A 14538-nucleotide genomic window follows, 5' to 3' on the forward strand; every position below is an offset into this window, starting at 1 on the left:
ACAGGAAAGGTTACACACCTTCGATACAGCAGGTAGTCATCAGTCCAGGTGCTGAAGAAACACGTTAACTTAAAAATCTACCTCTGATTTACTGATGCACCTGTACGTATGGATGAGGCCAATAGCGTGCAGTGAAAAATACTCTCTTTAATAACAGACTTCTTCAACCCTTTAAGTCACTGAATCATGCAGATCAGCAGTCCTTACCCGTCCACACTGCTCCCCTGTGCCAGTCTGTTCTCCACCACTTTCAGAGCGGCCTCCAGTGACGTACTGGTCTGCTCCAGTCTCTTCTGAGCCAGAACCTCCAGACCGGCCACACCGGTCAGAGGAGTCCCCGCTCTCCCTGCAGAGTTTGGGTACGAATGTGCTGCAGCCGGGGAGGACGGAGAGGGGAACACGACACACTGGACCACGGGGAGGTTTGTTCCTGCAGGACCGAGAGTGACGTGTTTAACATTTATTTAAAAAAGTGTTTCAAAGCTAAATGTCAAAAACTAAACACTTAAAGGCCAAAGGGGGGCCAACGGGTAGCGACGGAGCTGGACACACTAAGGCGGAGATCGCTCACCAACAATGTCCTCGGTGCGTCGGGGCCTCAACAGATGTAGTTTTTTCTTAGTATATAAAATAACGTTGACTGCATCGTTTTAAAACATTGATATTGAAAAGCACCAAAGTATCGGACATTTTGATAACCTGTGGACACAGTGTTTATAATAATAATAATTTATACTTCATTGATCCCGCGAGGGGAAACTAGTTTTTACACTCTGTCTAGTTAACATGCTACACAAACATAGGCTGAAATACACACACATGCACAAACAGGATCCTGTGGACATGCACTAATGGAGAGGTCTCAGAGTGAGGGGGCTGCCCACAGTGGGCGCTCCTGAGCTGGTGGGGGGGGTTGGTGCCTTGCTCAAGGGCACCTCGGCAGTGCTCAGGAAGTGGACTAGCACCTCTCCAGCTGCCAGACCAATTTCCGGACTTGGTCTGTGCCGGGACTTGAACCGGCGACCTTCCGATTCCCAAACCAAGTCCCTACAGACGGAGCTACTGCCGCCCAAAGAGTCATTCCCATACCGGGAGTCGAACCCGGGCCGCCTGGGTGAAAACCAGGAATCCTAACCGCTAGAGCATATGGGAACCGTTTAGGGTATAATGACGGAGTGTCGTACGACTAAAGGAGAATCAAACAGAAGAAAATATTTTCTTTGGTACAAACCAATCAAATCTACTCTGATATGCTCATAAAATCCATCTCAGAATCTTGTTTTCAGAGTATATCAGCAGTCATCAGTCTGCCTCACAGACACTTGCTGGTGAAACAGGATAGGGAGGGGGAGGGGGGGTCTGAGGGATTGAGGAGGGGGGTCTAAAGAGATCGCTTGTTCTGGTCTGAGAATCTGCTCTGAAAGTCACAAAGTAAACAAAATCGTTTTTTTGGTCGGTGTTACCTGCTGCTGACGCCAAGCCGGACGGAGGAAGTCTCACTGAAAGACCTGAACCTTTCTGTAGACTCTCTGGTTTCGGGGTCGCTGTCTGTGAGTGTTTTCCGAGGTTTGGACTGGTTATACCTGTGTGTGTGTGAACGCTGCCGCCCAGCTTCGGGGAGACGGTGTGAATCTGAACACTGGTAAGTTGAGGAATGGCTGTGGGTGCATTAGTTTGTGGTATTTTCTGGGGGGTTGCTGGTCTGCTGTTTGGGGTTTGTTTGAAAGGACTGGAAGGTTTTGAGGAGACTGGAGGCTTTGGACCTTTTCCCATGGATCCTGCTCTCTGGAACATCCTCCCCGGCCTCTGAGATTCATCGTCGCTCTGCGGACTGACGTCGCTCCGTGGGTGGAGGCTCCTGATGTGCGGGTGGTTGTCGTCTCTGTGGGGGGGCGTGGCCTCGTCGGGCGACAGCGAGTCTTTGGGTTTGTGTCGTCTTTTCACCGTGTCCGACTCTTTAAGGTTAAACTCTGGGAGCTCCAGGCTGCTCGGGGTCTGGAGCTGACCCTCTGGAGGAGTCTTGACTTCAGCGTCTGATTGGTTGATGGATGTTGTCCTGGGTCTCTGTTTGATGGTGCGGTTTCCTTCTTCTGCGAACGGGAGGCGCTCGACAGCGAGGTGTTTTGGAGATGGTGTGGCGCTTTTAGACATCCTTTCACTTTTCCTCACTTTCTCTTCCTCTGTCCTCTCGCTTCCTGTCCTCCTCAGACCCCCCACTCCGAGCGCAGGGACGGGTTTGGAGTTCTGTAGGATCATATGAGCAGTCATAACATGTGGAATGGGAGAGGAAACTGGGCTGAAAACAGGTGAACTGGGGACATTTGTTGGTGGAATATCCATCCTCCTGGATGGACTGCCGCCGCCGCTGCCGCTCCCCTCCAGCCGCGCTGCGATGCTCCTGACGCTGCCCGTGCTCTCCGTCTCCACCCCTCCCTTCACCTCAGCCTCCGTAACTTTCCCATTTCCTGGTTGGCGTGCCGGACTGCCGCTCACAGAGCTCATCCTTTTTGGTGGCGGAGGAGGAGGGCCTTTACGTCTGGATCTCACAGCGAACGAGTGGCTGCGGTTGATGTGGCGTTGGGCTCCTGTGGCGCTGGTGTGGCCGCGTCCTGGCCTGCGTGACAGAGTGGCGTAAGAGGGCATCACTGCAGAGGAAGAGGAGGTGTTTTGGGGAGCGAGGTCGTCGTCTTCGTCTGGCTCGCCGTCGGACAGAGCGTAGCGAGTCAGGCTTTGTGCACGCTTCTTGTGCGGGCCCCTCTGGGCAGCATCAGCGGGGACCTGACCTGGTCGGGGTCCTAGCACAGGGACGGCTCCAGGCAGAGGTTTGGAGAGCACCCACTGACCCCCGTTGACTCCTCCTGTCTGGGCCTGGAGGTAACTGAATGTCTTCTGTGTGGGGGAGGGCAGCGGGGACGGTGACGAGGGGGGATGCTGCTGAGGCTGATAGAGGCGGCTCGGAGACTGGAAGTGTTTGGCCTTGGGGGGGACAGCCGGGTAGGCGAAACGGGGCATCTTGCTGGGGGTGAGAGGAGGAGTCAGGGGGGAGAAGGGGAGTTTGTTGGGTGTAGCAGATCGACTCTGCTGCTCCCACATCTCTATCGGTCTCTGTCTACTTCTCCCTCCAGGACTACTTCTTCCACGTTTGGCCTCCTCTCCGGCACCGCTCCCCAGACTCTCCTGCGATTGGCTGCACGTCCGCGCTGACGGTGCTGCTTGGTGATCTTGAGGGTATCCTGAATTTGAGTTCCCGGAATTCCCAGAATTCCCAGATCCCCGTGACCGCATGCTAATGCTCTCCTGACTGACCGACATGGCTGCAGCGGAGGTCACACCCCTGATGCAGAATGCCTCTGCAGTTCCACCTCCCGCCCTGCCCATCATGGCGCTCTGCAGCTCGGCGCTCAACTCGCTGTCCTGGAAGGAGAGGAGTGTCCTTGGTGTGCGAGGGGAGGGGCAACAGTCCTCAGAAGGAGCGTCAGAGCGACTGTGAGTGTGCACTATGTGTGTCGGTGTGTGTTCGATGGCCACCAACTCCAGAGCACCTGGGGGCTTCCGTCTGAGAGTCCCGCCTCCGGCCCTGTCGGCATTGTTACGAGAGCGCTGCAGGTCACAGAGCCTCTTCACAGCTAACATTAGCTTCTTTTGATGGCCTGAAACAAAGACACAACAATCATTAAAATCTTTGAAGTACAATTGAAGTACACAAGTTTAAACATCCAAAAAATGGTGGATGATGGAAAAATGTCCTCCTCTGAGACAACATTTAGCAGCAGAGATTCCTGACCCAGTTTGGTGATGCCGATCTCCTGCAGGTCCTCCCAGGTGATGTCTTTGACGATGGTGATGGAGTCATATCCATTTTCACTCAATCTCTTCTGGTACTGAGGAAGTCCAATCACACTTAACCACTCTCCCAGGTCAGACTGAGCAGCAAACAAAAATAAAAAGATACATCATCGTGGATGAATCACTCGTCTGATCAAAATCGAGAAAAGTAGAAAGGATTAATAAATGTTAAATCATATCACTCACAGGAATGTAATCAGGCAGCCACTCAGGGATGCTCAGCTTGCCGATCTCCATCGAAATCTTCTTCCGGTGTCCCGGTTTTGTCACTCCGATGGCTGTGAGGTCCTGAAGAACAAAAAACATGGACGCAGCCGCTTAATCAACGCCTCGAAACATCACAAACAACTCTCATACAAATGTAGGACTGACTGCTACAGTAGGAGGATTATTTCCAAGTATATATGACAATCTTACTTTATTCTTATTTCATTACAAAGACAAGTCAGCACTCAGTGATCAATGGTTATTTTCAGAATGTTGTTTCAAGCCGCGATATTAACACCCCTGTGACCTTCAATCTGAATGTCCCGAAGGTGGAATGGGGGGACGTAGTGATCCCTCCTCTGTTCCGTCTTCAGAGGGAGTAACAGAGGTGTTACAGGGGCAAGACGGTTTCAGCCAACGGGGGAGTGCAGCGTATTTGTTTAGTCTAGAGACCTTGGACAGTTTATTAATCCCGCGAGGGGAAATTCAATTTTACACTCTGTCTAATGAACATGAACACACACATAGGCCGAAATACACACACATGCACAAACAGGATCCTGTGGACATGCACTAATGGAGAGGTCTCAGAGTGAGGGGGCTGCCCACAGCGAGCGCTCCAGAGCAGTTCAAGGGCACTTCGGAAGTGGACGGGCACCTCTCCAGCTACCAGACCAACTTCCGGACTTGGTCCGTGCCGGGTTGAACCGGCGACCCTCCGATTCCCAACCCAAGTCCCTACAGACTGAGCTACTGCCGCCTTGAACAGTTTAGTCTACAGCCCTTGCACAACAGGCTGTTCTTCCATCTGGACCAAGACTTTCAGATCCAAAGTGCAGAACAAAGCGCGTTAGGAGCAGCTTCGACCCAGCAGTCGTTATTGAGCGGAGCAAAGCTGCAGGATATCTGTGTGTATCAGGTTTTGTTTTTGTCTTTGCTGCTCGATGTGGTTGTTGGTAATTTCATGACGGTCTTGTATGGAGGGACAGAGATAGCAGGCTGGAGAGTCATGCTTCTAAATTGCTCGTTTATTTATTTATTTTAATGTTCTGGGCGCTGTAACTTTCAGAGCTCACTTTGTTCATCAAACTGTACGATTATACAACTTTTGCCCATGTACTGTGCATTTGCACTTTTGAAGTTGTATGTATGGTCTGTGCTGTATTTAGTACATGTAACCTGTAAGACACACCTCAGGGGTCATCCTGCTGATGGTGGGAACATCGTATCCTGAGTTGATGAAGTTGGACGTGTACTGCTCCAGCTGGAACTCACACAGCCACTGATAGATGGCCTCAGCGTCCTAAAGAAAACAAAAATAAAACGGGGAATATTTATGAGTATTTTTCTGTCTCAGACAAATCAAAGAGCTGTGATCTCCTGAACTCACCTTGCCCTCCAGGAGGTGCTCCGGCCTCACAAAGCCTTTCTGAGGAGTGCCGTTTACCTGCCGACGGGAACCACCTGCAAAACACACACAATCAATCATAGCGTTTGACTCTACACTCTACAGGGACAAGTGTAAAAGTCCATGACCTTGGCCGTGTAAAACTTGGTAAGTGAAGTCATGTTAAGCTTCTTTGTGCAGCTGTCTCTTTAAGTAGGGGGGGTTGTTGTTGGGTCTGTTCAGGTGAGCGGAGGTGCGTTATCTCTCTGATCAGTGAAAACTCACTGAACACAGTCCTGACACATCTCGCTCTCTGAGTCCAGACTCATCCCCACAGATCACTGAGGAATGCACCTCTCCTCCAGCTCTCACATCATTGCCTGTTTTGCCCTCGGGCGAGCGGTTTGATCGTGTCCTCCTGATGGAATCCATCTACCTTTTAATTACCAACATTTACAAAGTACTTCATATATTAAGTGTCCGAACACTCAGATGAACTTTCCAAAGCTGCTGCTGTTTTTGCCGTGGACCAGAGAAGGTAGGTCATTTTAAGGCAGCCCCACACGGCCGTTTTGGACACCCCTCGGTTTGCCAGATATGAGAGCAGTTATCAGGTCAAACCAACAGGTGTTGCAGCGATGGAAGTGGGCAATAGAACTGGTTCAGATAGAAGTGATTGTGCCCGACCTAAAAGGCCTCTGCATGTTTCTAATAAGCTCCACAAGCAGAAACGAGCTCAAACTAGGATCAATATTGGAGATGCTTTTGAAAAATGGAGAGAGGTTAGAACGCAGAAAGGTTTACAGACCGATGCAGAGCTGGATAAACACTGAAGCTTCAGTGTCCACCACATGGCAACCTGTGTGAGCATCAACTCTAGAGAGGAGGAGGCGGGGGGAGAGCTACAATGTTTTGAATTTGGACTGCAGTACCATTTTTTCAGAGTTACATATTGCTCCTTTAAAGTATTAAGTTGGTTGATAAAAAAATTCAGATGCCCAGAAAGCAAACAACTTCCAGCTTCCAGATTCTAACTAGTTTATCTTTCAGTTTTTTTCATTTGTTCTGTTTTTCTCTGTGTTTTGTTTTTGAGGCTCTGCTCTCTCCTGAGAGAGATAAACACACCTAGCAGAGAGGTATTTGTCCTCAGGGCAGGAGACTAAACCTAATCAACGTTTTGGTCGAGTGTTTTACGCTCCAGCAAACAACTGACTCAAAGATTTTGTCAAAACAAGTTGAGACAACCCGAACACGTACACTTCTTTGCACCTGTAAAATATTATGGAAGAAAATCTGCACACACAAAAAAGGACTGTAAATCTTTGTCCTTGCAAATCTGAACATCAGAACAAATCCTTCAGGGACTTTTGTCAGGTTCCTCTCTAAAGTTAACAGACACATTTCATTTCAGAATCTAGAAACTCAAATGATGATCAATCCCCTGCAGTCAGAACATCAAACATCCCGTCATGATTTCTTACCCTTCAGGAGGAAGGAGATGGACAGAGCTCCTGATGTTTGACACTTCATCCTCTCTCACTCTTATCCTTCATGCAGAGATCGCTTCTACAACTTCAGTCAGATACTCTCTCTCTCTCTCTCTCTCTCCCTCTCTCTCTTGTGTTTTTCTCTTTCTGCTCCTGTCTCCTCCCTCTGACTCCTCCCTCTCCCTCCACCTCCTCATTTCTCTTCTCCTTCACTCCGACACTCAAATAGAGATCCTCCGACTCATCCAGCGCGTCACTCCTCAACATTTCAAAAGATCTGAGCAGAAAAAAGCTTCAGACAAAAGTAAAGCTGCAACGTGTGTGTGCGTGATTTCTGTGCACCTGCTGTTCAGATCAGACATTACACACACACACACACACACACACACACACACACACACACACACACACACACACACACACACACACACACACACACACACACACACACACACACACACACACACACACACACACACACACACACACACACACACACACACACACACACACACACACAGAGTTTAGTGTTTTCTCAGGGAGGTAGTCGGCTGCTTTTATTGGTTGTGTGTTTGAGAGAAGCTATTTTTTTGGTGGTTTTATTGGTTTCTGTGGGGAGGTAAGGTAAGCTTTTTGGCTCTGCTCTCGTCTCATTTCCGTTCAGACTGAACTCAACAACATCACAACCTGCAGAACAAACACACGGCTTCATACTGCATCTGTCTTTAGCAGCATTCTTCAGGTTTGAATAAGCTCAAGTAGGAGTGTTTAAAATGTAACAATAACAGTATATTTTCTTATATTTATGTAGAATTATATCATTAAACATATTCTAGAGATGCACTGAGTATCAGTGTTCACAGATACTTGACCATCAGCAAATCATTTGTAACCCACCGATTGCAGCAGCTGATTCATATTAGCGGCATCGTATCAGTTTAAAGCAGGGATGTCAGACATACGGCCCGACAGCAGGTTTCATACGGCCCGCAAGACGTTTTGGGAAGAAGGAGGAAATGTATTGAAAAATACTTTTATAAATTAAATATTTGTAATACGTATTTTCCCCAAATTGTATTAAAACCTATGTAAAATGAGCAACGTAAAGGTTGATATCATAATACGAATATTAATTAAACGGGGCACTTTGAACTATCTTCTCAGCAGGGAGTATCATAAAAAAGACGAGCTGCTCCTGCATTACGCTGGTAATACATCACATCAGAAAACAGGCTGAACACCTGAGAGAGGTGACACAGAATGCAGGTTTTCAAGAGCGATCGAAGGAGCGATATTTCTTTAGTTTTATTTGCTCACAAGTTGCCAGAATTTTATCAAAGCTACGGGACTTAAATGACAGGCACACCGCTGCACTGCGCGCTCATCCTGACGGTCTTCAGTTCTGTGCACACTTCTTACCAGTTTCTCCTGTCTTGACTGATGTAAAACAAAAGTTTTACTAATGATAACAAAGCTTCCTATGGAGTGAGTCACAAAGAGCAGCTCGTGCAAATAAAAAACAATCATCTCCGCCATGCGTAACGGCCCAGACCGTCTCCTCACATCCAGACGTTGAGCCTGATGCATCTCCCGACTAGTTTTACCTCTTATTGTAAAAACAGTAAATTAAAATGAATATTAACTGATTTTAATTACAGATGCTTCATTTTTAGGTCACCCGGAGGTGAACGTGTTGTGTAGATCACCTAAAAGTTTCAGCGTGACATCACTTCTAAATGCAGTAGCCTGCTGTTGCACCTTTATCACCAGCTTTCATCAGACTGTAAAAATATAACTATTACTGAACATTTCATTCTTATTTTCATATTTCATTTCTTCTGTAATGTGGTACATAAATATTTCCATGTACCAACATGCAGTTTGCAATGACAGTTAACCCCTCTGCTTAATGTTAATGTTAAAGTTTTCTATACAATCATACATTAGCCTATATATCCATGTGTTGAGTTATAGTGATGTTGGCAAAATTAGTCCGGCCCACTTGAGGTCTCATTTGAACAAATCCGGCCCCCGACCCAATAGAACTCTGACATCTCTGGTTTAAAGGAAGACTGTGCGACATGTTACTCATAAATATATCAGTTGGAGGTGAATCGCTGGAGGAGAGCGGAGGCTTCAGTATGGAGGAGGTGTGGCCAATCGGCAGTTTGTTTTGGTTTCATGCTGGTGCTCAAGGGCGACATCTACTGGATGCTCATGAATCGCACATTTTTCCTTTAAAACAACAACATGATGCTGATGCTATTGTTGTGTTTCAGATTGTATTTGACCTCAGCTGGGTCCTTCTGGTCTGTTTTTGTTGGAGCTGCTGTCAGCAGATTCTCACTTATGTCAGCTAATATTATTGTGTTTTTGTACGGTATGTATTTTGTGGCTTTTATAACCAGTGATGAATATCAGTTTATACGGAGATTTAGAAAATTTAGAAATGCAATCACTTCTGTTGGCCTCCTCTATGTTGGAAATGAAGCACAAGGACGACCACAAGTGAAAGGATTTGCTGAATTAGCATCTTCTCATCATGAATCACAGCAGGGAACAAAACGTGGTCAGAGCAGGATTACGGCTAAGACTTCATGACTCTTCGGAAACTGTATGAAAGAGATAGGCGGGATCGTCAGGTGGTCTGTGTGAGGATGAGACGGCTCTGAGCTGGGCGGCTTTATCTGAAGAGGTGGAGAAGTTAAAAACCACCGTCACCACCTTCAAAGATTCTCTGCCTCTGTGAAAGTGCAGCTCACAGCGGACTCTCTTCTAAGCTCCTCAGTGGATAAAGCAAACAGTGCTGATTCAGAGTCAGGCATCTGTGTGAGACGGTGAAGAAATGTGCACATGACTCAGTCGCGAAACACGAGACCATCGGACAGTGACTGATGTGTTTCTGAAATGGAATCAGTGATCACAACTTCTGCACTTTATCTGTGAATCATTTTGCACATTTGAATTGTTGTTGCTCTTCACTTGTTGTCAATTGTTTTAACTCTTCTGTTTTAATCTGTTACTGACACTTGAAAAGAAAAAAATCCTGCACACTACTCCTGCTAAGCATCACCAATTTATTCGAAAAAATCACAACACACTCGACAAAGGTTCAGAGGAACAAAACGTTGTGATTCTTTCTGAGAAACTGGTGATGCTTAGCTGGAGTAGTGTGCAGAATTTTTTCTTTTCACATGACAGATTGATGTATTACTTCATGAGATAGCTGGAAGTGCATACACTTTTTTCAATGTGCAAAAAGTTGCAGGAACACATCTGCACGCTGTCTTAACTGCACAAAAACATTGGCAACATATCGGTAACATAATGTAATTGTGCAATTAAGCCACTGAGCGGGAGATTGTCTGCAATATTTGATGGTTTTATTTCTCTCCCTCTGCACCTGTCTGATAAAATCGATGTCAATTTTTTAAGCTTTCATACTTTTGTGCGAACACCTCCTTAAAAAAATCTTTAACTGACACAAAGCCCCTCTAGGAACGGGTGATGCAACCTTATTTATCTCGTATTTGCATGTCCTAGTTGGTGCAGTTGCAGATCTTCGCTGTTCTGTTGTTGCACTCCGCTGTATATTTGTCCTTTTGCAATACTGCCCAAAGACCTTTCTATCTGGGGGACAATAAGTAAATCTAATGTGATCTATAAGAAGGACACAAAGTGCTGCATGACTCACCTGTACTTCCATCTGCCTGTTTGCTTTGCTCCGTTCCCAAAGTGTGGCGATGTTCTCCTAAATCACCAGCAGAGGGTGCCATCTGCAAACAGACACGTGAAGGAACATGCAATGAGGTAAACTACTGAATCTCTGAATTTGCTGAGGCACCTTGCAGGAAATACAATGTGGTCAGAGAATCCAGAGAATTTCTCTTGGAATAAGTTCATGACAACGAGACGTAAAAAGCATGATCGTAGAAGAGACATCCTCCATGTCTTGTGCCGTTAAAGTCATTAAAGGAAGGAACCTTGTAATTATAAATAGTGTTGGAAGACTTGGTACGTATATAAGATCCTGAGCAGATCTAACCTTGCCGTTTTCAGCGTTATGCCGATTTTGAGTCCCGTTCTGTTTGTGTCCGCTCTCCGAGCTCTGACCGCTGCCGGCGCTGCGGCTGCTGCCCACACTGCCCGAGCTGCCAACACTGTTTCTGTCACCTGAGGGAGAAACAAAAAAAGACAAACAGAAAAAAAACAGACAGAGAGAGATCACAATGTGGACTTCTAGCTGAAGACAATTTCAGGAGACAAAAGCTTTTTAGAGCGTAAACTGGAGGTGGATAACATCAACAAGAGGCTCCTGTACTAATTCATGCACTCTGACCTTTCAATGAATACCTTATTTAACCAATCAGGACCTTCCATTCACTGCTCCAAGCTTGAGTAGGATCAGTACTTTCTTTCTCTACGCTAAATAGTCGAGAAATGGATGCACGTCGTATTACAGTTTTAAAACAATATACCGGTAAGTTTTATTTCTCAGAGCAGATCTGTGACGTCAAAGTATCTGAAATTCATACTTAATAAACGTTTAGTGTCCTTACTCTTCTAAATACTCGACAGAAGACGCTTTTTCATAAGCCTGCGTGAATATGAGCTCCAAACAGTGTTTGCCTCTAAAGTGTCTGTAAAACTCCAATCAGTGAGATGTGTAGTGAGTGAAATGATAAAGTGACCTTACTATATGATCAGACATTAAGAAAACATGTTATGTTGAAGTGCTGGCTTCTCTGACAACAATGCAGCAGCCAGTATGTCCTCCTTCTAACTTTAGATTCTGGTCCTAAATGCTCTGGATTTGTTTGGACCAGAGAAGGTAGGCAGTTTTAAGTCATCCCCACATAGCCGTTTTGGTCGCCCCTCGGTTTGCCAGATATGAGAGCAGTTATCAGGTCAAACCAACAGGTGTTGCAGCGATGGAAGCGGGCAAGAGAACTGGTTCAGATAGAAGTGACTGTACCCGACCTAAAAAGCCTCTGCATGTTTCTAATAAGCTCCACGAGCAGAAACGTGCTCAAACTAGGATCAATATTGGAGATGCTTTTGAAAAATGGAGAGAGGTTAGAACACAGAAAGGTTTACAGACCGATGCAGAGCTGGATAAACATTGAAGCTTCAGTGTCCACCACATGGCAACCTGCGTGAGCATGGACTCTAGAGAGGAGGGGGCGGGGGGAGACAGCTACTCTACAGTGTTTAGAATTTGGACTGCAGTACCCATTTTAAACACTAGGTGTCAGAGTTACATATTGCTCCTTTAAGATTGAATGCAAAATATGTCAAAACAGAAATTGTGTCTGCCATATTTTTGCGTTGTCCCTCAAGGTACATGCGTTTCATACATGGTATAGCTGATAAAAAGGGAGAACAGGGTTGGCCGTCTCATCTCTTCGGAGAGTCAGGAGCAAATGAGGTCAGCTGACTGGAGTTGAATTCAAATAATGAAAATGACATTAAAGGAAACAAAATCTACAAGGAGTAGATCTACAATAATTTTTCAAACTTAAAAAAATGTATAGAAAAATGAAAGCAAATTATGAATCAACAGATTAATGGACACATGCCAAGCTCTGCATTTGCTCTAACACACCAGAAGAATGGACTTGTTAAGATAATTTTCGATCATGTTCTTATTTGCGGTGCAGACATTCAGGACGGAGACAGCTGCACTGGAAAGCTGCAGAAAAAAGCCCCGAGACAGAAGTGAGGAGGAGAAACAGAGGAGTCAAAGAAAAGTCTGTAAAGCAGAGCTGCTCACTCACCACGTCGTCCTGCTGTGAGTAAACTCTGGTTATGGATTATTGGGGTCAGAGCGGGGCAAGTTGGGGGTGGGGTTGGATTTGCGGGGTGGCATGGTGAGGTCAAGACGTTGGGATATAAAGGGATAAAGATGGGAATAAGCTTCCTGAAAGACGCAGTGTTTATCAGAGCTGCTGGGGTTGGATCTAGTCTAAAGGCTCACACTGGGTGGGGTGGGGTAGCAGGGTTTTTTTTGGGACCACACACCCTTACCGCTGGGCGAGCTCCTGAGGACCCAAACGTCCTGAGTGGGGCTAGCAGGACTAGCTGGGGCTGGGAGCTGACTGTCGAAAGAAGCACCTAACAAACACACACACACACACACACACTTCACTGTTTACTCCTACCAACGCTGAGCACAGGAGGCGTGATCGAGAGGAGGCCTGGATCACAGGGGTGGATCGGAAGGGAAATGTGAAACCAGGGAACATCAACGGATTATGAAACAATGGGACTCAGGTCCTGCTACATATCAGCAACAACTCTAAAACAGAAAAACCCTCTTTGTGGTGTTTTAAATGTCACTTTTTGGGGTCATTTTGCATCACGTCTTGATTCATTTGCACATGTTTTCATACATTTTTAGATGAGTTATAGTCTTTGTGTGTCTCCTTGTCTCCTTGTCAGTTTTATGGTATTACATTTATAGACAGTAAATAAACATGAATCTTTTGAGGTAATTTTTGCGTTACATGGCGGGATTTCCATAATGAAGTCTGTCCACGATTCTATGCCGGTGCTTGTCCTCGTGCATGAACTGTACTGTGCCGAAGCACACCTCTTCAAAGTGTGCCAGGATCAAGGAAGAGTACCGAGCACTCACACTAGTCAAACAAACTGGACTTTGTACCGGTTGCCTAGTGTGAGTGCGCCCTTAATATCAATGGGCCCAATAAGATTTAATTTGTTGTTTCACTTTCCTTTGGGGTTATTTTTTTGTTGGTTTTGAAGTTTTGTACCGTCTCTTGTCGTTTTGTGTCTTTTATGTTTCAAACAGAGACTCTTGCCCCTCATGTGCCCCTCCGCCTGAGCCTGGTGTAGCTGTTCAATAATCCATCGTCGTCTGGGCAACCATGAACGCATCAACAGGTGGTGAACAGAAAACAAACAGATGGATAGAACCTGCTGTGTGTGTGTGTGTGTGCTTTTCTACCTGTGGGATCATAGCCAAGTGAGTCTTCAGACTGAGGGGCGGGACTGTTGCTTGAGGAAGGAGCTCTGGATGCAAAGTGCTGTCGCTGGCGAGGTTTTGAAGCTTGGCGGGTGAGAGTGCCCCCTAGTGTCAGGGAGAGAGGAATGAGGTGAGGCTGGAGTGAGGGGGAGAAGTTCATGTTCATGCATGTGTGCTGGTTAGTTTGAGCTGCATGCACAGGAGTGAGCTTCAATACTGCAGTGAAATCAACTTTTTGAAGTCGCGTGAGCACATAATGGACTTACGATGTTTTGTTGTTTATTAACAATCTGCTAAAAAAGAACAAATTCAGTGTAAATCCTCCCTGTGTTACATAAGAGGCTGCTGAATGGGAATGTGAGATCACCAGCGACGCTAGAAGGGCTTACTTTCCCTTTGTGTGTTGTTGGTCCTCAGCTGCTGACACCATTGACATTATCGCACAGCTCAGGCACACACATACAAGCACACACACACACACACAGGCACACACACACACACACAAGCACAGACACACACGCACAAACACACACTTACACAAACAAATGCACACACTCACAGCTGAGTTTGCCTCATAAGCAAAGAGCCTGTCAACGACTTAAAGTCAAACTCTCTTTCTGTTGTAT

At 46.3% G+C, this 14538-nt stretch overlaps 1 protein-coding gene and 1 non-coding gene across 5 annotated transcripts in view; both read right to left on the reverse strand.

Moving 5' to 3' along the window:
• The window catches only part of LOC132955348 (caskin-2-like), a 63272-nt gene that overhangs the window by 1517 nt on the left and 47217 nt on the right, over positions 1-14538 (reverse strand). For 3 of the 4 annotated variants that reach the window (XM_061028173.1, XM_061028172.1, XM_061028174.1), the window contains 10 exons: positions 13895-14017; positions 12955-13041; positions 10973-11100; positions 10622-10703; positions 5444-5517; positions 5246-5356; positions 4033-4134; positions 3785-3923; positions 1464-3650; positions 208-430 (listed from right to left, as the gene is read on the reverse strand). In XM_061028173.1, the coding sequence (XP_060884156.1) occupies positions 208-430; positions 1464-3650; positions 3785-3923; positions 4033-4134; positions 5246-5356; positions 5444-5517; positions 10622-10703; positions 10973-11100; positions 12955-13041; positions 13895-14017 (3256 nt within the window). The remainder of the gene's footprint in view (positions 1-207; positions 431-1463; positions 3651-3784; positions 3924-4032; positions 4135-5245; positions 5357-5443; positions 5518-10621; positions 10704-10972; positions 11101-12954; positions 13042-13894; positions 14018-14538) is intronic. The other variant, XM_061028175.1, reaches the window with a different exon arrangement.
• trnae-uuc (transfer RNA glutamic acid (anticodon UUC)) lies at positions 1081-1152 on the reverse strand. The gene has a single exon. It is a non-coding gene; the product is annotated as a tRNA-Glu (tRNA).

The sequence above is a fragment of the Labrus mixtus genome, chromosome 21 (genome assembly GCF_963584025.1).
Source record: "Labrus mixtus chromosome 21, fLabMix1.1, whole genome shotgun sequence".
Classification (NCBI taxonomy): domain Eukaryota; kingdom Metazoa; phylum Chordata; class Actinopteri; order Labriformes; family Labridae; genus Labrus; species Labrus mixtus.